This window comes from Geotrypetes seraphini, chromosome 5 (assembly GCF_902459505.1).
Source record: "Geotrypetes seraphini chromosome 5, aGeoSer1.1, whole genome shotgun sequence".
Lineage (NCBI taxonomy): Eukaryota > Metazoa > Chordata > Amphibia > Gymnophiona > Dermophiidae > Geotrypetes > Geotrypetes seraphini.
In genome coordinates this window covers 45,908,466-45,935,760 of record NC_047088.1, presented here as the reverse complement: position 1 = coordinate 45,935,760, position 27,295 = coordinate 45,908,466, and the positions used below count along the sequence as shown (strand labels likewise).

Sequence of the window (27,295 nt, the reverse complement as noted above, 5' to 3'; positions counted from 1 at the left end):
CTGCATGCTCTGTTACCTCCGTTTTGTTCCCAATTTCCATGATACTGCATAGGAGCTCTGCCATTAATTTTGCAGACCTTTCCCAATTTAGTTCACAAAAAGCTTTCAGCTTCTGTCTAGTAAATAAGACTATGAAGCATCCCCTCCATCTCCTCGCCTTTTGTGTTCCGTTTTGGAATCTAACTGGGCTGATTGCATCAAGTAGGTCTCACCACGTTACATCTACCATACCTGCCTCCTCTTTGAACTTGATATAAGTTTTAAGCCCATGGCTTTCTGGGATACTATCAGTGCTCCTCCATCTCCTTACTTTAATTGCTGTGCGATACAGCTCACTGAATGCCTTCAGATGGGTAGATTGCTCAATTTATCTTAATCTACTCTTGGAGATAGCATTTATGCTGCCATCCCTGAAGGTGACTTGCTTTCAAGAGAGAAAGGCAGGTGATATGGTATCCATGGGGGGGGAAAAAAAAAAGAAAATATCTCCAAAAGATAAAAATACCAAGTAAAATTCAGCCAAGGTTTATTTAACAGACCCTCCCCCTCCCCAAAATGCCAGATGTGGCAGGCTGCATTACAGGTCTGTCATACAGATAATAAATAATAAAATGAATAAATACATACAAAAGCTTGGGTGTATGAAGTACTTAAAAAAACCCAAACAAACACATTGTTTCTAAAAAACCATGAAAATTCAAACCTATAAAGGAATTTAAAATGCACATACCATCATTTATATACTGTTCTCAGTGTTGTCAAAATAGTTTTGTATTTATATTGCATTAGATTAAAAAAGAGTAATAAGTACTTTTTTTGTTGCTTGAATAAAATTTCATCAATTCAGTTCAAGGACATTGCACCAAAACCTGATAGGTCACAAAAATCAAGTTCTTGTGTTTAGATTATTTCCTGTGAAAGGTTATATTATCGCTTGCTTTGACATGTAACAAAGTTTTATGTCAGAATAATGTGAAGACTACTGTCTAAAGCTTAACAGTTTTCTCAAAATATTAGTGTTCGATGTTAATAATGCAATAGTTGTGCTAATAAAAGAAGCACCATTTATATCCTAAATTCATTTTAATTTGGCTTCCATTTCATCTGCTGACCTTTGGGGTTTTTTAGCTGCAGTCTGATGGTTAGAAGTTTATGTGAGCTTCAGGAACATATTTCTCAACTAAATTCTAAACACCATTCACCTTTTCTTCCTTTTGAGTTGCTCTATTGCAGTGGTCTCAAACTCGCAGCCCAGGGGCCATATGCGGCCTGCCAGGTACTATTTTGAGGCTCTCGGTATGTTTATCTTAATCACAAAAGTAAAATAAAACAGATCATACGTCTCTTTAGTTATAAATTACAATATTATTATTAAGACTTAGCCAAAAGGAAAGATTTATAAACTATAAAGAGTTTTACCTCATGCAAAATTGTCATTTCTTTAATTAGACATTAACTATTTTTTTCTGAAGCCCTCCCAAGTACCTACAAATCCAAAATGTGGCCCTGCAAAGGGTTTGATTTTGAGACCACTGCTTTATTGGGTCAGAGCAATGGTCCATCTAGCCCAGTTTCCTATTTTCAACAGTGGTCACAATACCCGGCAGAAGCCCAGATAGTAGCAACATTCCATACTACTGATCTGGTGCAAGAAATGCGTTTCCCCCATGTCTGTCTCAATAGCACGCTATGAACTTTAACTCCAGAAACTTGTCCAACTCTTTCTTAAACCCAGCTGTGCTAACCGCTGTAACCACATTCTCTGGCAACGAGTTCCACAGCTTAATTATTCTTTGAGTAAAAAATATTTCCTCCTATTTGTTTTAAAAGTATTTCCATGTAACTTCATTGAATGTCCCCTGGTTTTTGTACTTTTTGAAAGGATAAAAAATGTATTCATTTTTACCCGTTCTATACCAGTCAGGATTTTGTAGACCTCGGGCATCTCTTTTCCAAGCTCAAGCGTCATAATCTCTTTAGCCTTTCCTCCTATGAGAGGAATTCCATCCATCTCCTTTATCATTTTGGTCACTCTTCTTTGAACCTTTTCTAATTCCACTATATCATTCTTTGGTCTTATTTATTATCCCTTTCCTAATAATTCCTAGCATCCTGTTTGCTTTTTTTTTGCCGCAGCTACACACCGCACAGAAGATTTCAGCGTAGTCTATATGATGACACCCAGGTCTTTTTCTTGGATGCTCACTCCTAAAGTCTAGATTACCTAGGAGGAGCTGAATTTGATGACTTTTTTTCTTTTTACAAACAGTATAAAACTGTTCAAAATTTCATATCCACACCAAGTTTGTTGCACATTTCAAAAGTAGTACTTGGCACAACTTATTTCTGCAAGAATCTGTTAAGCTCATTGAAATTAAACAGCTAGCTGCAGTTTCTTGGTTTCGCATTTTCATTTTAGAATTATGATTGTGGGACAAAACGTGGAGGAAAATCGTTTGGATTGTTTAAATGTGTTAGGGGCCCAAGTGGAAGTAAAAAGGGGAATGATAATTTTGGGGATCTGCCTAGATTCTGCACTCAATGGGAAAGCTGATTTTGAAAATCATTTAGAGGGGGTATGCACAATTGCGTACCTTACATAGACCAAAACCAATGTTAACATCTTATGATTTCATGACGGTTGTGCATCGTCTAATCTTACCGAAACTGGACTACTGTAATTGGACTACTGTAATTCACTCTACCTTGGTTTGACAAAAACAAAAGTACAAGGCTTTGCAGTTGATGATGAATTTGGCTGCTAGTTTGATCACTGGCTCTCCAAGAAGGGCACACATTTCTCCTGTTTTGAAAAAACTACATTGGCTGCCTATGAAAGAGAGGCTGCATTATAAAGTGCTGTCCCTAGTGCACCAAGTTTTGTATAGATCAGCCCCAGCATGTTTTCGCACACTATGGGAGATCTAAAGACCTAAGCGGGCATTGATGTATAAAATTAACAGCAACCAAGGAAATGGGAGTGCACTGTACGACTATGACCACAAAAATGTTTTCAATTACTGGTATATTTTTGTGGAATACCCTCCCTGGACATGTAAGATTATGTACTGACTGTATCACCTTCAAGAAATTATTAAAGACACAACTTGTTTATTGTTGCCTTTATGTAGTATGTGACAGGGGAAAACTCTGATGCTGTATTGAGTATTCGGATAGTATGTTCTGAATGATAAGGTAGAGAATGATCACATAATGTCTGTATTATGGTTTTATTTTATGAATTTTTGTTATTGGAAACCACTTAGATTCTAGGCGGTTTATAAATTTTTAAATAATTTTCTCACCATTCCTCACAGATACGGATTCTGGGTAGCAGACACTCCAGTTTTGGTGAAAAGAAGTTTTGCTTTCTTTGGTCATTTAAACTATACATAACGGCTTGCAGCCATAATCAGGGCCCAGCATAGGCCACTGTGTAGTGGTGGTCTGTCCTTTTCTATTCACAGATCCCTTCGCACATTCAACTTTAGTTAAAGTTCATTTTCAATTGCTGTTATCACGCTTTTTTGTGTTAATATTTTGGCTACCTTGCTCGAAAACAAAGGATTACTTTGTCTCACACAACCAAGTCAGCACAATGCAGGCTTAATAAAGCATGGGTCCAAAAAAGTATTATTATGACAAACGGTTGCTACAGATCAATTAAATTGACCTAAAGTAGCTCTTTAAAATGTTGTATAGCGGTAGTTAGCATATACATAATATGGCACATGTGAAATGATTATTAGGAAATTAGCTCTTTTTTTATCCTTTCCTCTTGGACTATTTCTTGTGGACTTAACATGATTTTGCGCAAAGCCAAAGACGCAGTAAAATTTTGCAATTGCTAATAAATTAATAATAAGGACTTTAAAAGCCCAAAAAAGCAACAGGGCAGGCATTCTGCAAGATCCAAGGCAATGGCAATAGGGATCAGATCAGCCAGAAGAGAATGTGCAAAAAAAACTTTATTCTGTGGAAGACACAAAAGTCTTGATACAGACTGTGTTTCACCCATGCAGGGACTGCTTCCGGAGCTCAAAGGAAACCTAGAAACAAAAATCAAAATTATAAAACAGAACATTTATAGAAATCATATAAACAAGGGACTAAAAGAGAAATAAATATCACCCAAACTAAAAATGAACAGATGAAAAAACATGTACCAATTAAAATTGTATCAATGGATGCCATTTTCTCATACAGACAAAAAAGCTATGTACAGATAAATAACAACTATAAAAAAGCTATGTACAGATAAATAACTTAACTATAAGCATACAAAACCAATCAATGACTTGACTTTTAAGCAAAATTAAAGTAGTTAACAAATAATCCTATGAAGGAATGTCAGTAAGAATCTCAGTTGTCCCTAAAGTGAACTTACCAGGTCTTTGTGCAGTATCCTTCAGTTCTGCAAAGAATGGGCTGAGATTCCTCAACAGCGATGTGAAAGACTTAAATGATAAGATGTGTTTGGATGCAATTATTGCCCATTTAAATGTGCAACCAGTTACTTTAGGAGCAGTTACTTTTCACATTTGTTGGATAGCTTTGTTTCATAAATATATGATATACTACAGTATATAAACTGTTCCACTGTAAAGGGTATATTCTACTGTGGATTCCTTCCCATCACCTGTGAGGTTTGCAGAAGGCATCTACATTTTTTCCAGCTTATATTTATTATTTCTCATCAAAGGGTAACATAAAAAACAAAAGCAGTACAAATATTGCATTGGCATAAAAGCACCATTTCACAAAGCAACACAGTACAAATGAACTGGTTTGACCCAGAAATTGATAATTTGCCATCTTCAGTTATCCTTAATTCCGGTGATATTTTGCATGTAGAATCATCTTCTAGAGCAGGGCTGCCCAAGTCCAGTCCTCGAGATCTACTGGCAGGCCAGGTTTTCAGGATATCCACAATGAATATGCATGAGAAAGATTTGCTTGAATTACCTTCTTGGTATACAAATCTCTCTCATGCATATTCATTGTGGATATCCTGAAAACCTGGCCTGCCAGTAGATCTCAAAGACTGGTCTTGGGCAGGTCTGTTCTAGAGTATTGGGTGGTGTTTTTTTGATTCATCTCTCTCTTTTCAATGCCAGGTAAACAATCTTACCACAAAATGCTTCTTTAGTCTTTGCACAATCAAAATCTAAGTAAACGAATGGTGGTTCAAAAGGATGACTTTTAAAAGCCAATCAGCTGTGTGTGAAACAATTCCGTATCTCCACTAAATTGAAAGATACAGAATTGTTTCACACACAGCTGATAGGCTTTTAAAAGTCATCCTTTTGAACCACCATTCGTTTACTTAGATTTTGATTTGTTTCATTATAAGAGGATAAGACCCCCGAGGCAGGCCTTGCGGCCAAAACGTGTCTGGTCTTGAGTAAATAAAAAGATTGAGTACCACAGGTTGTTTCTTTTGGTTTTCTTTGAGCTTTTTCTAACAGCATTTCTGTCAAGCTAAGATCCCAGTATCCCCGTGCATTAAGAAACATACGTATTTGAGTACAGAAATAGGACTCCCTAGTAGGGAGGCCATATTCCTCCTATAGGGTTTTTTCAAAAGATACCATCCATTGGGTTAATTGTTCTTGTTGCAGAGCAGAAAAGACTTGAAATGTTGGGGAGTTCCTCGTGTTCTTGTTGTTTCTTCTTCATAGGGGTCATTCATTGCTTTGATACAAACTGAGGTATTGTCCAGTGAGGAGGTGGAGCTGAAAAATGTAGATGTCGTCTGCAAACTTGCAGGTGAGGGGGAAGAACCCACATGTCAAGCCTAGTGTACCTTATATTGGATAGATTATTATTGAGATAAGAACCTAATCTTTCCTTATGTATATACTCAGGTTTCCTTTGTCTAATATTACATTTTGTTTAAAGATCAGAAGCCATTCAATACACATGCAATAAGGGATATCAGAATGGGGGGGGGGGTACAAAATTTTCAAATCAATATGAATGCAGGAAGATGATTTACTGAGAACAAAACGCACCTTTCCTTTTCTCAGTGTTAACTGATATGTGTGGCATAAAAGACATAACACATCACTCTTAACACTATCTCTATAGTTATGCTGCTACCGTGATGCTTTTTGAGCCCATGTCCTGCACACAGCTTTTACAGATCAGTTTATTTCCGACTGGCATTTTTATCCACGTATCTTTACCATAGGACTTCATAGGGACCCATGTCGAAATACGGACCGTGTTGGGTCCAGGGTCCAAAGCTTTTCAGCAGACTGCATCCTAGAGGTTTTTATGTGGTTTGCCAAGTTTTCATATTTTATTAATAGTCCAATCTCAGGAACATCATTTCTCCACATTGTTTTTTGTTCCTTGTGGGGATATTTTGCTGCTGCAGCAGAGATAGGGAGGGAAGACTGGGAGAAAGATGGATGATGCAAAGTAAAGCAAATTCTGCTAGGAAAACTTGTCCAATCTGCCATAAACTTGAGCATTGGGAAAAGATCCACTGCTAACATGGTAATTTTGAGCAAAAAGCAACAGTGTAGTAGTTCAGCAAGAAGAAAGAGAATGTCAAGTGGCTTACTCAAAACTTTGACCTGAGTCCTAATAGAAAATCGGTGGCAAGACTTGTATACTGCAGGCTACAAGCGAGCACCAGCCATTTGGGAAGAGCATGAGCTGTTCTGCCAAGAGGAGTATGCAAACACTGCACAATCCTGTTGAGCAAAGTTGGTAGACACACTGTAAACGACTCATGGCTGCTGTTGCAAAAGGAGCTCTAACTATTGAGTAGGAATACCAAGACCAATCATAAGTTTATTTTTATTTACTTTTTTTCTTACGTTGGCTTATTTCTGTTGATGCATTTTGATTTATGTGAAAAAATGTGCTGATTTCTACAAGGCACGTTTGCAGTTTTTTGAAAAGTTGGCGGCCAAAGGCATGAAAATTATTTCTCTTGCCAGCATGCATTTGTTGCTTTATATTATGTTTTTATTTGGGGGGGGGGAAGTCATGTGTTCTATTTCTGTTAGATTCTTATCTTTGGGTTCACTTCAGTGGCGCATTTTCCTTTCTGATGCCTATAAGGAGCCATAATTGTATATTCATCTCCTAGGGCAGGTATTTGGGTGCAATTTTTACCCATCCATGCAATCTGCGCCTGGGAATTTTTCTACTCCTGTGAATATTAGCTTTGCTGAGTTATCAGAGAAATGTTTCATATCGGATTTTCCTTGCAGCATTTCAAGATTAAAGATACATCATTGACACTTTTCCTGTATTCATAACCGCAGTGCACAGCAGTCAGAATAGGGATTGCTTGTTCATTTTGACTGTACCTGGCTGTGTAGTTTTAAAATAGTGAAATCTTTTGGAATAGTGGCTCAACCATTTTATTTTTTTTTCTAAATTTTGACTTCATTACAGAGTTTTCTTGACTTACAAAGCTTTAGCTTCATTAAAAGTAATAAAATTAGAATGCTACACCCAGCTGGCATATTGAAGAAAGCTGGTTTTAACATGAAACTGTGCCTTCATTGACTGAAGCTGAACAGTGTGCTAGTAATCCAGTGCATAAGTACACTGACACCCTTGTTTAAGGTACTCTTTAAATATCTACAGTGTTAAAAAAAATCCTATTTAAAGCACAGACAAGCTTTTCAAAGTAGAGCTGCCACTGTCTGGTGTATTACACCCTTGATTGTGATCAAGAGGATCTTATATCCCTTCAGTGTAGACACCTGTGTATTCCAGCTTTCATCTGGTTGTGTGTTTTTGTTTTGTGGGGGGGGTTTATTGCACATATTTTTTTTGTAATGTGGCATAATTTTGTGTATTTTAATATTCTGTTCATGTGCAACAGAACTGGTAGGCTTGACCATTAGCCATGAAGGTTATAGAGAGCCCCCTGTTATGTTTTTTCATTCTCCGCCTTCCATCACTCTGGGATGAACTCCACCCTCTGTCATTTTGCAGATGAAGAGTAGGGAGTCTGTATGTTCTGCTCAAGTTAAATTTTTATTATTTTGGGTTTTTTTTAAATTATCAAGTCAGAGGCTTTCAGTGCTGCAGAGTATCCCTTTCCATCTTGGGATCTTAATCTGATTCTGCGGGCCCTTGCGAAAGCTCTATATGAGCCTTTGGAAGAGGTGTCTCTGATAGACTTGCAGGTAAGACTGTTTTCTTTATAGCAAGAAGTGTGTCCGAGCTGCAGGTCCTGTCCTGCAAGGAACCCTTTCTTTGAATTTCAGAGGTTAGGAACTCGATTCAAACGGTTCCTTCCTTCCTACGTAAGGTCATGTCCAGTTTTCACATAAACCAAACGGTACATCTCAGTCTTCACACCTACAGGAGTGAAGAAGGCAGATACTGTTGAAATTTCTGGATATACGAAGAATTTTGTTATCTGGACGTCACTAACAAGTTCCAGCTGTCTGATCACCTCTTCGATCTTACGAATGTGGCATGTCAGGAAAGACCAGCATCTAAGGCTACTTTATCCAGATAGATTAGGATAGCCATATCTTCCACCTATATTGGAAGCAGAAAGAATCTCCAGTGGTATTGAAGGCACACTCCACTCGTAGTGTTGCATCATCCTGAGCTGAGTCTAGAGTAATCTCTCACCTGCAGAGATTTACAGGGCAACCACTTGGTCTAACCTCCACATGTTTACTAAGTTTTATAGGGTGGATGCCCCAGCCAGACTGGACACCGCTTTTTGGTTCTCCGTGTAGGCAGCAGACTTATCTGTCCCACTCTAGGAACCTGGGACTGCTCTGATATATCCCACTGGTCAAGACTTACCAGTCCTGTTGCACAAGAAGGAAAGATTAGGTTCTTATCTTGCTAATGTTTCTTGTAATCAGGAATGGTAGTCTTGAAGCCTGCCCTGTCAGAATTATGCTAGCTTGCTTTCTGTTTCAGACATGCCTGCCTAGCCAGATGTCATGTTTCTATCTCTTGCCCGATAGTGTCAGGAATGAATAGGAATTATAAGAAGCTTATTTTAAATACTGAGCTATAAGAACTATTTATGCAAGTGGCATACAGGTAGGTGGCCCCTTTTTGTTTCCACTTTGTTTTGATTGGTAATGGTTTAGAAGAACTGTTTAATGTTTGTATTTGGAGCAGAACAGACTTGTGTGGTTTGTACTCTAAGACTCGCTAGAAGCTTTGGTACCGACTAAAGGGGTGAAGCTCATCCCAGAGTGATGGGAGGTGGAGCATGAAAACAAAATGGTGGGCTTTCTACAACCCTCGCAGCTAATGAGTGTTTTATCTGCTGGTCAAGATTACCATTCCAGTTTACAAGAAAGAAGATTAGCAAGGCAAGAATCGAATCTTTCCTTCTGCCTCTATTTGGAATTGCAAAATACTGTTGAATAGCTAGGTTTAATAAGTAGATTTTTATATTATGTGCCTTTCCAAACCAAAGCCCAAGGTGTGAATTACTCATACTTTGTCATAGTAGCTGTCTCACTGCCCCAGGATGATTTAGCATCTTCTAAGGGCTTCATTTACCAATGTGTGTTAAATGCCTGTCCCATTATTCTCACTTGGGCCTATTTACATATTATGCATTTAATGAACGCATGTTAATTCAAGAGCATGTGTTGGTAAATGAGAGCTTAAGTTTTTATCTAAGGCGATGGAGGATGAAGTTACTTGCTCAAGATAACAAGAAAAATTCATGGGAGAAGTAAGATTGGCGACCCACTGTTCAAACCACACTAAATTCACTTTATAAAAACTTAGCAGGTCTGATTTTCAGGTATTACTAAGAACATAAGAATAGCCTTACTGGGTCAGACCAATGGTCATCAAGCTCAGTAGCCCATTCTCACGGTGGCCAATCCATGTCGCTAGTACCTGGCCAAAACCCAAGATGTAGCAATATTCCATGCTACCAATACAGGGCAAGCAGTGGCTTCCCCCATGTCTTTCTAAATAATATGAGAATCTTGGAGAGAGTGGGAGCCAGAAGACCTTGAGCATGGTATTACTTGAAGGGTCCAGAGAAGAGCGACTAAAATGGTTAAGGAGCTGGAGGATTTGATGTACAGTGAGAGATTGGAGAAACTGGGCCTCTTCTCCCTTGAAAAGAGGAGACTGAGAGGGGACATGATCGAGACATTCAAGATAATGAAGGGAATAGACTTAGTAAAGACAGGTTGTTCACCCTCTCCAAGGCAGAGAGAGCGAGAGAGCACTCTCTAAAGTTAAAAGGGGATAGATTCTGTACAAACATAAGGAAGTTCTTTTTCACCCAGAGAATGGTAGAAAACTGGAAGGCTCTTCCAGAGTCTGTAATAGGGGATAACCCTCTCCAGGGATTCAAGACAAAGTTGGATAAGTTCCTGCTAAACTTTAACGTACGCAGGTGAGGCTGGACTCATTTAGAGCACTGGCCTTTGACCTTGGAGCTGCCGCATGAGCGGACTGCTGGGCACGATGGACCACTGGTCTGACCCAGCAGCGGCAATTCTTATGTTCTTATCAGCAGCAGGCTCTCTGCACCGGAACGCATATGTCCTGTGGGTTGATGCGTGCCAGTGTCCGATGGAGGTAAGGGATTGGGAATGGGCCGCGGGGGGAAAGAAGCCGGTTCCTGGGGAGGGGTGGGGTGACATGTTCGCATATTGAGTGAAAGCTCGGTTTGCGAGTTAGTTTGCTTGTCTTGCAAAACACTCGCAAACCGTGTTACTCACAAACCGAGATTTGACTGTATTGGTTGATACATATATAAGGGAACCAGTGTTCCCTCTAAGCGGGCGGGTGTTGTGAGCAAACTTTTTTCACCGTGAGCCAAAAATATCGGGCGCCAGCAAGTTATGAGCCAACTCGCCCGATTCTCCTCTCGCCGCCCTGCCATCTGCCGTATGCCTCTTCCGATCGTGCGCTGTGACGAGAAACGTGTGCGCTGCGATGTAATATTTTGTGCGCCAGCGCACGCCAGCGCAGCTTAGCGGGAACACTGGTTCAAATGGTTTTATTTATTTCCCCAAATTTATTTTTGTTATACGCATTGAAAATATTTGATATTGCGTTTAAATCAAAATCTCAATAAACTTGAAACGAGTGCCCGTGAGATTGTGGGAGGGTTAAATACTCAAAACTTAGAAGTTTTTGCTACGCCAGCTTTCTGGTATCTTTACATACAGTGGCGTACCTAGCATATGTAACATCCGGGGCCCATCATTTTTTGGCACCCCCCCCCATCTGTAAGAAAAACATGATTTTTAGTAACAAACCACACGTCACACATGAGTACCTAGGAAAAGGCAGCATCTTACATATTGCAGTGAGCAGTACATCAATACACCCATTGTAAAACTAAACAAGCCAGACCAGCACAGATCAATCCTACACCGTCAATCCTAACAGAAAACCATGTCTTTCGAACACACAGAACACAGAAAACACCTTCGCCTAGTAAGGAATATGTAATCACAAACTAACCCCTCCCTCTTTTACAAAACTGTAGTGTGGATTTTAGCTACGGAGGTAACAGCTCTGATGCTCATAAAATTCTGAGCATCAGAGCTGCTACCACCAAGGCTGGTGCTAAAAACGCTTCACAGTTTTGTAAAAGGGGGGATAAAATAAAAATACATAGACAAAGGTTAAATTGAACCAGCAAGAAGCTGGACTCTGCATACAATGCTTCACAGAAACAGTGACACATGTCTCCTAAAGCAATAAATAAATAGAAATTTTTTTCTACCTTTGTCTTCTGTGGTTTCTCCTTTCCTCATCTTCTTGTAACTCTCTTCCTTCCATTCACTGTCTGCCGTCTCTCTTCCCCTATATGGCATCTTCTCTCCTTCTATGCCCCTTCCAGAAACTGTATGCCTCCCCCTTCCATCTCTCCTTTCACCCCATTGGTCTGGCATCTCTCTCCTCGCCTTCCCTCTCCCACACCTCTCCTCATAGTCTGGTATCTCCCCTTCCCTGATTCTCTGGCATCTCTCTCCTTTCCTTTTCTTCCATCTTTCGTTCCCCCTCCATGCTCTCACATCTCCCCCTTCCTTTTCCCTTAGACTGGCATACCTTCCTCCTATGCTCCAAGCCCTGGCATCTCCTTTAATTCCCTCCCTCATCTTCCTTCTCCCTCCAGCTGGGTACCCCAACACTCTTCCCTGCAGCTCTGCACTTCCCCACAATTGCCATGCTTCGGTTCCTCTTCTTCCTTCCTTCCTCCCCCCCCCCCCCGCGGGACCCTGCGGCACCATCAACTCTTACTCCCTCTAATGTCGGCCCTGCAGCTCCAGACTTCCTCGCACCTTCTCCCCTCCCCCTTTGGATCGCTATTATTTTAAATGTTATAGCCGCGGAGCTGTATCCATCAGTGGAGATGTCTAACCTCGGCCTGCCCCGGAACTCTTACTGCAGCAGCCGCCCGTCTAGGCAGGAACAGGAAGTCACTGTTGCAGTAAGAGTTCCGGGGCAGGCCGAGGTTAGACATCTCCACTGATGGATACAGCTCCGCGGCTATAACATTTAAAATAATAGCGATCCAAAGGGGGAGGGGAGAAGGTGCGAGGAAGTCTGGAGCTGCAGGGCCGACATTAGAGGGAGTAAGAGTTGATGGTGCCGCAGGGTCCCGCGGGGGGGGGGAGGAAGGAAGGAAGAAGAGGAACCGAAGCATGGCAATTGTGGGGAAGTGCAATCCCCCCAATGCGTCCCCTTACCTTACCTCCCCTTACCTTTGCGACGCGTGTGTGCGCTGTGAAGAGAAACTTTGCGCTGCGATGTAATATTTTGTGCGCGCGCGCAGGCCAGCGCACCTTAGCGGGAACACTGAAGGGAACCCTCTGCACTCCCTATCAGTGCCTTGAATCCAGCTATAAGTAGAAACCTTGTGTAAATCTACATTTCATAAGCCCATAAAACTTTCTGTTTTCTAAAAAAAAAAAAAAAAAAGGAGCACTTAGCTGCAACTTTCTTCCTTGCATGCGGTTAGTGTAAATCTATTTCTTACAACAGTTGGACCTCATGCTGATGAATTGTAACTACCCTGATGCAAACTGTTTGTCAAATTGCTGTATTATGGTGACTCTTTGACAAAAAAACGTGGTGGTTTGGTGGTGGGATGTATGTATGGGTATAAAAACGTGTACATCCTTTGCATGTATTGCTGAAACCACTTAAAAAACACACACACACAAAACTTCAAATTAAAAATAATCCAAGAAAAGAGGCTTGGTATCACATCACAAATCATGTTAGCAGATAGGGAACTTTATTGCTTATGTAGACTGTCACCATGACTTACTAGCAACACTGGTGAATAACTGAGCTTACTAGCAACACTGGTGGATGATAACTGAGTATATTAAATGATGCAAAAAGTCATGATCTGAGACCTGCAACAGGAGAAATGCAGACAAATCTTCTGTCATTTGTTTTAGCTTTAAAAAACGAAACACACATTGTTCAATTTCTTGATTGAGCCATGGTGGTGGTTTACCTCTGTGGTATGTGTTGGGATATGACCTGTGTGCTCAATAAAGATACTTTTTTGTTTTTTTACAATTAAACTACCTCTGTTGTTTGAAGGATACAGGTTCCTAGAATCTGCTAAGATACATTTAGATAAGGAAAAAAAAGTAAATCACTTTAGTGCTTGTTTATAAGCCTCTCGTACCACCTTATATAGATAACCACATTGTAAGAAATGAGAAAACATTTAAGCTTGCATTTGAAAATCTTCATGGAGGTGAACAGCTGACATAAATGGAAACACTGTCTTGACTGGGATATTCTATTTAAATTTTTAAGCATAGTGGCTATTGAAATGCAGTAAGTTTATTTTTAACAATAGTTTTTCAGAATTTATGGAGGGAGTAAAACAATTACAGTCGACTCCACCTAAGTGCACGTCGGTTAAGCGCACGCTTCGGTTATCCGCAGCCTACCACCATGGTCCCATTTAGTGTTTGTATTTTTTGTTTGTTTTTTTTTAAATTAAAGCTAATGGATAATTGCAATTCTGATAAGCACACAATCCACTTATGCACACTGATGTTATAGGTCCCACCTTTATGCATTCACGTTACGTTCACTCCGGTTAAAAGCAATCACGTTCTCATGTTGATGAGCCAAGTGTTTCAGATCAGCAGTCTAGGCTTGGCCAGGTATTCGAACTTTCAAAACTGCACCATGGCGTCTCTTGGAGAAAAACCTTTGTCTTTGGCTGGTCAAAAGTCATTGTTTCTGCCTGAACTATGTCTACCATGCTGGACAATAGTCATTTTCTTTAGCTGAACGTGTCGATGTCTTAAAGAGACTTAACCAATGGAAGAGTCAGGTCTCTATTGCAAAACATTACAGAGTTCATCCTAGCCAAATTTCTCGGATTCACAAAAAAAAGTAAGCCATATTGAAAACAGCAATCCTACCAGGAAAATGAAAAGAATTGTGAAGGCTGGAGATGTTGAACAGGCGTTGCTGAAGCTAGAAGTCGTCAACTGCCAATCAGTGGACCTCTGCTGATGGAGAAAGCAGTACAGCTATCCGAAGAACTGGACGTAGAAGACTACAAAGCAACAAATGGATGGCTAGAGAGGTGGCATAAAACTTAAGCTCAAGATGCTGATGAGTTTGGTGCAGAAAGATGGGTCATGGAAGTGTTACCATCAATCATTGGTGGATATGAACCATGTGATGTTTTCAATGCCGATGAGATGGGCCTGTACTGGCGTGCCATCCCTAATGGAACATTGGCTTTCAAACGCAGCAAAACTGTTGGCTTCAAGGTGCCAAAGAAACGATTGACATTGCTGCTCAGTTGCAATATGGATGATAGTGAAGAGCTTGAGCCACTGGTGATTGAGACGAATCGAAATCCTCGGTGCTTCACAAACATTAAACACCTGCCTGTTGAATATGAAAGTAACAAAAATGCATGGACGACAGCGACATTGGATTAAATGGTTGCAGAAGCTTGACAATCTGATGAGAAGGCGTAGGAGGCACATTGTAATGCTGTGTGATAACTGCAGCACACAGCAATGATGTACGACTAACCAACATCAAACTTGTGTTTCTGCCACCAAACACGACCTCTTTGATCCAACCGATGGACCAGGGGATAATTGCCAACTTCAAATGTCATTATAGGTCACTCGTCCTAAGATATGTGATGGCAGTGATTGATGCAAGCATGGAATCCAGCCCCCTGAGCTGCTAAGCTCGCAAGAAAAATGACGGTGCTCAACTCTCTTCACATGGTACGGGAGGCGTGGAGTCGAGTTTCATCAACGATTTCAAATTGCTATCACCGGGTGAGCTTCATTCACTCATCTGATGAGACAACTGAAGCTGACACTTCATCCATTGAACTCCCAGTTGGACACTCGCCACAGAAGTTTGAGCTGTATGTCGCCGTTGACAATGATGTGCCCATATCATCTGTACAGTCATAAAGGACACTGCAGACAACCAAGAGTCTGATGATGGGGATACTGCTGCGGTCAACATGATTAATGAAACATCTGCAGATATTGTTTCCTTCTCAGATGCGCTGAAGTCCCTACACACACTGCGTTGTTATCTGGAGATAAATGGATGTCGCAACTATGGCCAGTTTTACAGCATCAGTAGTCAGATACACAGCCTGAATCGTGCAATCTGCGTACAGAAAACAATGATTGATCATTTCAGTAGAATGTTGGTTTAAAAAAATGTTTACAGTGTATTGCATTAGACGGAACAGTGCTGATTCTAAAACTGAACCGTGTAGAATTGTTTGACTTATGTTTTTTTTTTGCTGAATAAAAGTTTTATTGCATTTGACTACAGCATACTGTGATTTTTTTATGACTAAAATATGGTACTCCGGGGAGGAAGTGACGTCACCGACGTGAATGGTCGGCTGAGGTGGGTGCTCCGCAAGCCCCGACGCTCAAAAAGCATTTTCCCGGCGCTTTCATTATGCGTTTTGCCCCCAAAATACTGGCCTCGGACCCAGCAAGTGGCGAGCGGCACATTTTCTTTGTTGATGGTGGGGCAGCCGAAGAGAACCTTGCAGGATTACTCTTTTCACCCGAATGGCGGGGGTGTGCTCAAAATGGCAGCTGCGGAAGAAGAAAGTGCAGCAGGGCCGATAGAGGTACTCTCGGTAACAGCTGGGGAGGCGGGGAGGCCCTCGGCGGTGGACTCTTTGGCAGAATTAAAGTTGGTGCTCCAGGACATTCATACCGATATTAAATCTGTTCGCACAGAACTGTCGACCCTGGCAACAGACCTGAGAGGTGAGATTGCGGAGTTGGGTCATAGGGTGGCTGAGACAGAGGAGGGCCTTGAACAACATCAGGAGCATTTGCTGGAACTGGATACTAAAAATATGGTACTCCGATTAAGCGCCCACTCCATTTAAGCGCACGTGGTGGTCCGGTCCAGAGGCCATGCACTTAAGTGGAGTCGACTGTATCCTGTTTATATTGATATCAAGAAGAAAAACTTAAGACTACTGCAAAGAAGAAATAAAATATAAATTCGGATCACAAATATTCAACCAGTTCAAAAACAAACTGCCTTGGAGCTCTGTTGTATTTTTTTTTAAAAAGAGAGAAAGAGAGAGGTGTCTATGTGCAGGAGTATTTTAATGGTTAGTGCTGTGGCCTGGGGAACTGGATTTAATTCCCACTGAAGTTCCTTGTGTCTCTTGGCAAATCACTTAACCCTCCATTGCCCAAGGTACAAAAAAATACTGTGACTTTGTATTTTCCTCTAATTGATATATCTTCTTTTAAAATGTTTTTTACGTGTGGAAATTTGTGAGCCACTTTGGATAAACGCAGATTAAAAATGTTTGTTTAAATAAAAATATGTAAACCATTTGCCACAGAAAGGCGATATAACGAGTCCCATCCCCTCCCCCCCATGTAATAATAGTAAAATTACCCACATGCTCAAAATTCTTATATGCTATCTTGCTGATACAGCTGCCAAGACAAAATACAGTATTTACAGTTCTAGATTATTGCTCATGTTGTAATAGAATAGAAAAAAAATGCCACGGATTGTCAGTCTAGTGCTACATACTGTCCTTCTCTTGGCTGATAGTTATTACAAGGAATGGTGTCTCAGTTTAAGACCCTTTCTGCATGCCAGGTTTTTTTTTTTTTTTTTTTTAAAGTGCAGTCTATTTAGGACCTGTTCTGTTTTTAACACCTGAGTATGCATCTGTGAGACCCTCCGCAAACAGGATGGTTTAGTATTTTAGCATTGTTATACACGATACATATTGTTTTACAGCTGACCATTTGTTATTATTTTTCAGGGTACAAAGTTATGGATAATAATGGAATATTTAGGAGGTGGATCAGCTCTAGATCTTGTAAGTACAGTATATTGTATTTTGATTTTCTTGCCAACAAGTAGAGATAGTATATAAAAGCAGTAATCCTAGTCCTGCAACATTGCCACCAAGAGTGTTATTGAATATTCTTGCATTTCTAAGGATCCTGTTGCTCAGCTTGATGTGGGAAACTATTCAATGAGAGAATTCTCACAAGCAGCTGAAACCTGCCATTTCTTCCTAACCATGTGTATGGATGGGATGTATGTATCCCTTTGATCTAGTTTAAAAGCTGTTCTATCTCCTTTTAGATGGTGCCAGTAACTGGCTTTTGCATGTGCTATGGTTGCCAACTCCCTATAGCTCTCTAGAGTCCTATCTAGGTAATGTATGAGGTCCATTTTCTTGGCACTAGGTAGCCGGACTACAAAATGATACTCGTGACTGCAAGCCACTCAACTATCTATTCCTAATGATTCAGTCATCAATAATTGTAATCCTACCAGCAGTCTCCTGGACTCATAGCCCTGAAGATGCATCTTCATTATGAAAGCATGTTAATGCCATAAAACTCCTTGTGACCCGGGCAAGTCACTTAATCCCCCCATTGCCCTAGGTCATTAGATAGAGTGTGAGCCCACCAGGACAGACAGGGAAAAAAGTCTATAAGTGGTATATAAATACTAAAATCAATGACAGACAGTATATTTTTTATGCCCATTTTGTTTTCATATGATCAAAGTTCTGTTTTTCTTTTTTCATTGCTCGACTTGCATTCATCTGTACCTGAGTTCTGTCTCAGTACCTATCACAACCAGGCTTATTGTATCAGATCCACAGCAATTCCATACTCTTTGTTTTAAGCTTGAAAGCTGCTAGTTCTCCAAACTGCTCGAGACCAGAAGAAGATTGAGCAGGAGAAATAGGTGGGATAGGAAGTGCTGTGATATAGCTACTGGTCTGAAGCTGCTGGTTTCAATTACACTCACCAGGCTGTGAGAACATAATCACAGGTCAACCATCATTTTCATCAGGGTGACCTTAACCATTGCCCCCCATACCTACTGAAAACCTCAAGTACATTATTCTGTTCCCTGCTTTTACAATGGAAACAATCTTTATTATTAGAAGGTCATTTCCCACAAGAACTCTGCGAAATCATCATAATTCCGATATTAAAAGACCCCAAAGGAACAACGGACCAACCATCCAATTACAGACCCATAGCCTCAATCCCACTATATGTCAAACTGATGGAAGGCCTCATAGACAAAACCTTAACCTCATACCTAGATAAACACAATTTACTCCACCCTACACAGTCAGGCTTCAGAGCCAACTACAGCATGGAGACCCTACTAGGAACACTAATGGACACTGTACAATACCTCTGTACAGGCAAGAAAATCCTGCTCATTCAATTAGACCTCTCTGCAGCATTCGACCTGGTTGATCACGACATTCTCTTACAAATGCTAGACTCCATAGGAATCTCAGGCAAGGTACTTTCATAGTTCAAAGGCTTCCTCCAATCCAGAACCTACAGGGTTGAAACAAAACACGAAAAATCTGAACCATGGTTCAACCCCTGCAGAGTTCCCCAGGAATCATCCATATCACCTACACTATTCAATATATACATTACATTACATTAATGACTTCTATTCCGCCCGTACCTTGCAGTTCTGGGCGGATTACAAAAGAAACAGCTGGACATTTCCAGGAGGATTACAAGAAGATTGGAGAATTACAATTTAGGGTTTAGGATGCAGTAAAGATGACTGTGCTATTCCAGTAGATTTACAGTTTGGGGAGCTGTACAAATAGGAGATAGTGCAATTCCAGTAAATATACAATTTGGGAAGCGATAGACATGCTTGAGGCTTTGAAGAGAAAGAATAACTGGAGATGAGGAGAGGTTAGGAGGGGGGAATACCCAGAGTGTAAACCAGGGTTAGAGTTAGGACGTCTGGATAGATTTTTTTGAATAGCAAGGTTTTGATTTCTTTTCAAAAAGATTTGAGGTCGCTCGTTAATATACATAGCCTCCCTCAGCTTCTACCTGGACAAACATGGCATAACCTCATACAGCTATGCAGATGACATCACTATTCTCCTCCCCTTCGACCACTCAGAATCCACCATGACAAGCACAATACACAGAACACTCGAAACAGTAGCAACATGGATGACAGAGCACAAATTAAAACTTAACCTTGACAAAATAAACTTCATCCTCCTAGAAAACAATAAAACTCCTACCTTAACAAATCTAGTAATAAACTTGATTTCATACCCTATTCAACCCTCACTAAAACTTCTGGGAGTACTTATTTATTGACAGAGGCTGTACCATGCAACCACAAATCAACAAAGTAATAAAAGCATAATTTGTGACCATGAGAAATCTAAGACAAATCCAAAAATTCGTCGACAGGAAACAATTCCTACTGTTGGTACAATCCCTCATCCTTGGACTAATAGACTACTGCAACATACTATACCTCTCATGTACAGCGACCATGATAAACAATTACAAACTATACAAAATACAGCCCTAAGACTCATCTACTCATTTAAAAAAATACGACCACATCACAGAAGCATACCATGACTCTCACTGGCTCCCAATACAAGCTAGAGTACACTTCAAATTCTACTGCCTACTTTTCAGAGCTATTAACGGAGAAAGCCCAACCTACTGGAATAACTGACTAACCCAATCCACCTCAACCAGGCGCAGAAGAACCCACTCACTATTCACACACCCACCAACCAAAAAGGTTAAACGAGGAAAATTATATGGCAACCTAATAGCCACCAAAGCAGCGAAACTGGACAGACAAATCACCAGTCCGTTGTCATTGACCACAGACTACAAAACCTTCAAGAAAGTTACTAAGACCCTACTTTTCAAAAAATACTTAAAACCTATCTAACATGACCAGTTCCTACCCAATACCCACTCTATACCCTTTATATACTCTAATACGCCCCCAACTAATGCTAAATGCCTCTATTTACCCAACACTTACCACCTTAAGATCTAGACAACTCTCTGATAATTCTTATTACCCAATCACTTATCACCTTAAGATCTCGACAACTCTTTGGTAATTTCATATGTAACTCTTATGACATCTCTTATGCTATTCCTGTAAACTTTTATGTAATCCGCATTGAACCGCAAGGTATTGGCGGAATAGAAATACAATGTAATGTATTTTTCATGCTGATTTCAAATCTGTGTTTAGTTTTTCACTAGCACGTCACATTTTTGTGATGAGGCTCATTTTATATAATTATAGACGTTAATTGGGCAATATATCATGCGCTTATAGGATAAATGTATAAGGAGGGTTAACAACAGTTGTCTTTGTTTTTTTTATGCTACAGACATTATTTATAGTGATTAATATCAGTCTTTAAGGGGGGACAAGTCCAGGACAAATATCAGGAAGTTCTGCTTCATGCAACGAATGGTGGACACCTGGAATGCTTTCTCAGAGGAGGTTATTGCGGAATCCACCGTTCTAGGATTTAAAAGCAAACTAGATGCACATCTCCTTACGAGAGGCATAGAGGGATATGGGTGACTAAAATTACGCCAGGTGTACACCTGGCTGGGCCTCCGCGTGTGCAGATTGCCGGATTTGATGGACCGAAGGTCTGATCCGGAGATGGCAGTTCTTATGTTCTTATGTTATCTAATCTATTTGTGTGTCGCACATACCTATTCAGGCTCTAGGCGCCATTCAGAGAGGGGTTGAAAGGGGATCAGAAGGACGGAATAAAAGGGGGCCTTGAAATGTGGGGGGAGGGGGTGGTAAGAGGAGGTCGAGAAATCATTGTTGTCTAAGAGCTTCATCTAGAGAAAGATAGTTTCTGTTAGGACTGGTTCATTCACGACGAAAGCACAACATCACCCTATTACCATAGATTTGAAGAAGGTATACAAATTGTACTTTGGCTATCCACTGGGTGACCAGGATGTCTTGGGCTCCACATATCATCTGTACCTGTTGTTCCAACGGACTTCGTGACTGGCTCAGTCAACGAAAGGCAGCGATATTATTTGCATTCCCAATGATATGGAGGGAACCACGAGACCATATTAAAGATTGCAACTTTTGCCTTGTGAACACAAGTGGATTCTCAGCTAAAATTAAGTACAAAATTATATATCCTACTCTGGATTCTGCTATTAGGCCTGTTACTCATGATGACTCACTGCCTGTCCCTGTACCTCCACAAGATGGACTTGCTTCATGTTGGACATTGCTGAAGGGTTAGAAGGAAAGGTTTGCCTTTTTTGCTGATGATACCAAGATTTGTAATAGAGTAGACACTGAGGAGGGAGTCAGAAACATGAAAAAGGATCTACAAAAGTTAGAGGAATGGTCTAATATCTGGCAACTAAAATTCAATGCAAAGAAATGCATTTGGGGATTAATAATCGGAAGGAGCCGTATATGCTGGGAGTTGAGAGGCTGATATGCACGGATGGGGAGAGGGACGTTGGGGTGATAGTATCCAAAAATCTAAAGGTGAAAAAACAGTGCGACAAGGCGGTGGTTGCTGCCAAAAGGATGCTGGGCTGTATAAAGAGAGGGGTAACCAGTAGAAGAATAAAGGTGTTGATGTCCATGTACAGGTCGTTGGTGAGGTCCCACTTGGAGTATTGTGTTAAGTTTTGGACCCCATATCTGGCGAAGGACACAAAAAGACTTGAAGTGGTCCAGAGGAGGGTGACAAAAATGATAGGTTTGTGCCAAAAGACGTATGAGGAGAGACTAGAAGCCCTAGGGAAAGGAGGGACAGGGAAGATATGATTCAGACATTCAAATACTTGAAAGGTATTAATGTAGAACAAAATCTTTTCCAGAGAAAGGAAAATGGTAAAACCAGAGGACATAATTTGAGGTTGAGATGTGGTAGACTCAAGAGCAATGTAAGGAAATTCTTTACAGAGAGGGTGGTGGATGCCTTGAATGCACTCCTGAGAGAGGTGGTGGAGATAAAAACGGTGATGGAGTTAAAAAAAGCATGGAATGAACACAGAGGATCTAGAATCAGAAAATAATAGTAAATATTGAAGAACTAAGATCAGTACTGGGCAGACTTGCATGGTCTGTATCTGTATATGGCCGTTTGGTGGATGGGCTGGGGAGGGCTTAAATGGTTAGGATGGTGTAGATCAGGGATCTCAAAGTCCCACCTTGAGGGCCGCAATCCAGTCGGGTTTTCAGGATTTCCCCAATGAATATGCATTGAAAGCAGTGCATGCAGATAGATCTCATGCATATTCATTGGGGAAATCCTGAAAACCCGACTGGATTGCGGCCCTCAAGGAGCGACTTTGAGACCCCTGGTGTAGATGGACTGGAGTGAGCTTTTATGGAGACTTCAGTAGTTGGAACCTAAGAACAGTACTGGGCAGAGCTTTGGATTCTTGTCCAGAAATAGCTAAGAAGAAAAAAAAACAACCAAAATCCCAAGAAGTTTTTAGATTGAATCAGGTTGAGCAGACTGGATGGACCCGTCATCTACTATGTTACTATGTATGTCAGGGGTGTCCAATGTCGGTCCTCGAGGGCCGCAATCCAGTCGGGTTTTCAGGATTTCCCCAATGAATATGCATGAGATCTATTAGCATACAATGAAAGCAGTGCATGCAAATAGACCTCATGTATATTCATTGTGGAAATCCTGAAAATCCGACTGGACTGCGTCCCTCGAGGACCGACATTGGACACCCCTGATGTATGTGAATGATGAAGATTCAGAACCAGAGACCCTTTACACAAGCTGAGTTCAGTAATCTTATTTGTGATCTAAATATTTCAAAAGAAAAAGAAGAACTTCTTGCTTCAAGGCTTAAGCAAATGCATTTGCTTGCAAAAGATGCTAATATAACTCATTACAGAAAAAGGAATCATAACATTCTTCACTGTAAATGACTCATTGCGCTTTTGTCATGACATCAACAGGCTCTTGAACAGTTTGTCCCAAGTGAATTGTCCAGATGAATGGCGTCTCTCCATTGATTCTTCACAGAGAATCTTGAAGGCAGTGTTACTGCACAACAGAAATTCCAAATCAAGTATACCAATTGCCCATTCTGCTTATCTAAAAGACTCTTATGAGAATATGAAGAATTTACTAGAAGCAATCAGTTACAAAACACACCAATGGAACATCTGTGGTGATCTGAAGGCTATTGGCATGCTAATGGGAATGCAAGAAGGATTCACTAAATATTGCTGTTTCTTTTGCTTGTGGGATAGCAGATCTACAGCTGAACATTATGTCAAGCGTGTCTGGCAGCTGAGGGATACCTATAACCCAGGGACAAGTAGTGTGAAATTTTTGCCATTGGCAGATCCTCATAAAATATTTCTTCCACCTCTTCTTATCAAGCTGGGATTGTTGAAGAACCTGGTAAAGGTCCTGGGTAAAGCAAACTCGCCAGGTTTTCAATATCTTGTTAAGAAATTTCCAAAAATCAGCACTGCAAAACTGAAGGAAGGGATATTTGTAGGCCCACAGATCAAGTCTGTTATTCAGGATGAAGGTTTTAAGCAATCAATTTCAGCAGCTGAGCTTGAAGCTTGGGAGGCATTCAAGTGGTTATTGGAAATCTTTCTGGGCAACCATAAGTCTCCTTCATACAAGGAAGAAGTTCAGAATCTCTTTGGCTCATATCAGAAACTTGGCTGTTGCATGTCATTAAAAATACACTTTTTGCACTTACGTCTTCACTTTTTTCTGGAAAATCTTGGTATGGTGAGTGATGAGCAAGGAGAACGTTTTCACCAGGATATTCAGTTAATGGAGCATCGCTACCAAGGTTTCTGGAATGAGAGTATGATGACCGACTACTGCTGGATGTTGTGCCATGACAATCCAGACAAAACTCACAAAAAGAAATCATACTCTAAGCATTTTTAAAGAAATATTGGTTGCTAAGTGACATAGTCCAGTATAATTATGCTATGCTGTGTGCTTATTTGACTTTGGACCGAAGATACTGCAACATTTCTTTAAGTTGATGCTGCAGTTCTTAAAACCCTATATGCTAAAACTCTATATACTAACATCAGTCATAACTTTAAGGGTTCCTTTTACTAAGCTACGATAGCGTTTTTAGCGCGCGCTGAATTGCCGCTTGCGCTAAACCTGTGCTGTGCGGCTAGAACCAACGCCAGCTCAATGCTGGCGTTAGCGTCTAGCGCGCGCGTTAAAACCACTATCGCAGCTTAAAAAGGAGCCCTGGTGCCATCCACTGGTTAACTTATAGGAGTTAATAGATTGCTATTCTTCTGTAATGCTGTCCTGCACCTGAATGCGTTTGTTTGTAGTTTACTTTTGTCACATTGAAAAAAAAACCAAAACTAACAACAGATCTGAAATCAGTGTGAAAAACTGATTTCGAAAAATGTGCTGTGTTGTCAGATAATTCAGAAAAAAAAAAAAATTTTTGTTGCCTTGTATAATTGGTCCTCAGTGATGTAAGAATTTAAAAGAACAAAAAAAGTGATGGCAAGAAAAACCACTTCTCAGCTTATGTAGACAAAATAGGTTATCTAAGACAGTGGTTCCCAACCCTGTCCTGGAGGAACACCAGGCCAATTGGGTTTTCAGGCTAGCCCTAATGAATATGCATGAAGCAAATTTGCATGTCTATCACTTCCATCATATGCAAATCTCTCTCATGCATATTCATTAGGGCTAGCCTGAAAACCCGATTGGCCTGGTGTTCCTCCAGGACAGGGTTAGGAATCACTGCTCTAAGAGATGTCTTCTATTTTCTGTTATCTTAAAAGAATGAAGCAAACTCCTTTTTAAAGAACTCTTTTTATGCACAGAATTTATTTGAACTGTTACAGTAATGTAAGGTGTTTGTACTTGGCAGTAGTCACATTAGCCATGAAAGTGCTTTTTATTTGCATTCAAGGCAGCATTCGTGAAAGGTGATGGGACTTGAGGATACAGAAAGCCAGCTCCCTATGTGGGTGAACTTGGTGTATATTTGTTTTTCTCCATTGCAGCTCCACCTCAGCCAACCTAGTGAGCACCACCCTTTCCTGTAGATTTACACAATTCACTGTTTGTTCTCTGTAAGGCTCTGGGATTTTTTAAATAAGTGACCTTTTTGCTTCTGAAGATGTGATTCTTTCCAGTGTTTGCAGACATCTCTTCAGGCTTGTAAACCGTTAATTCTGTTAATTATAGGAGGTGTGTTTGTCAAGATGAAATGTCAGTCTATTGCAGCAGCCAAGAAAGAGTGAGATGACAATTAACATCTCTGAATAATGTTTGTGATTCAGACTTGGCACCCTGTTAACATTTCCATCCAGCCATAACCATGAATTTTAGGTTGGCAGTCATTTACCATTTTATAGTTTTACATTTGACTTGTATTAGCAATTAACTGTATTCTAATAATCTTTCACCGGTGTCTACTCTGTCTATATAAAGCCTCAATCTGCCGGCCTTAGATTCTTTGGCATTTCATTTTCTTTGCTGTTTACAAACAAATTCCCCCTCTTTTACAAGGCAATGCGGCAAAAGTCCTGAAGCCCTTTACCGCAGTGGCAAGCACTTACACAACTTTGTAAAAAAGGGGGGGGATTGAGTTATGGAGCTGATATATGGGGGTGGTGGTACGGAGAGGGTCGTTCTGGTTTAGAGAAACAGTTGAGGCATCTCACTGCTGAGTATTTCTCTGCCATTTTCACATGCATTTCCTTAGATTTTGCCATGATTTTATTGAGGCCAACCACTTTTTTAAGGCTACAACTGCAGGATGGTGATTTGATACTCAGAATGAAGCAGAATTCTAGTGCCGTGAATCTTTATTTACACTACAAGGGAATTTTTCCAATCTCTTTCCACTGCTGTCCTCCAGACACTCAATTTGGTGGGTACTGTTCATCAAAATTGTGCTCTGTCCATCTTTGAGGGACCCGAGATTGAATTCCTCACATGTGACTATGTTCTGTAGGGGACCCCCAGGAATGGAATCTCCTACCTTCATATATCAGAAAGCAACATAATCTCGATAAGTTCAAGAAGTTATTGAAGAGACTTATTTTTTCACTTGGAAAGTGGTCTTCCTTATTGCCCTCACCTCTGCCAGGAGGGTCAGTGAGTTACATGCTAGTAGCTGACCCACCGTTCACTGTTTTTCACAATGACACAATGATGGTTCTTCGTACTCATCCTAAGTTTCTGCCTAAAGTGGTGTCTAAACCTCATTCTCATCCTGGAGAACAGGCTTTGCATACTTTGGACTGTAAGCGTGCTTTGGCTTACTATCTAGAGCGCACCAAACCTCAGAGATCGTCTCCACAGCTTTTTCTCTCTTTTGATCCTAAAAGGCTGGGTCACCCTGTTTCTAAATGAACGATTTCCCACTGACTTGCTGCCTGCATTTCGTTCTGTTATGCTCAGACCGGACTTGCACTGGAAAGTTCTGTCACGGCCCATAAGGTTAGAGCTATGGCAGCCTCTGTAGCTTTCCTCAGATCAACCCCTATTGAGGACATCTGGTTCTCAGTTCATACTTTCACTTCTCATTACTGTCTGGATACATTTTCCAGACGGGATGGACACTTCGGCCAATCTGTTTTACAAAATTTGTTTTCCTAATGGCCAACCTTCCCTCCATCCCTCTTTATTGGCTTGGAGATCATCCATCAATTAAGAACATGCTGCCTGCTTGTCCTGGGATAAAGCACAGTTACTTACCGTAACAGGTGTTATCCAGGGACAGCAGGCAGATATTCTTACGTCCCACCCTCCTCCCCGGGTTGGCTTCTTAGCTGGCTTATCTTAACTGGGGACCGCTCGCCTCCGTCGGGCGGGAAGGCACTCGCGCATGCGCGGTGCGGCCTACTAGAACTTTCTAAGTTCTTAGAGTGCAATCACTCTAAAATTGTCCTTACTGGGGCTCAATCGGTGCCGTCACCCATCAGTTAAGAATATCTGCCTGCT

General features: G+C 40.8%; 1 protein-coding gene across 2 annotated transcripts in view; it reads left to right on the top strand.

Moving 5' to 3' along the window:
• The window catches only part of STK26 (serine/threonine kinase 26), a 106,951-nt gene that overhangs the window by 55,092 nt on the left and 24,564 nt on the right, over positions 1-27,295 (top strand). For both annotated transcript variants that reach the window (XM_033946043.1, XM_033946042.1), the window contains one exon: positions 17,279-17,335. In XM_033946043.1, coding sequence (XP_033801934.1) covers positions 17,279-17,335 — 57 coding nt within the window. The remainder of the gene's footprint in view (positions 1-17,278; positions 17,336-27,295) is intronic.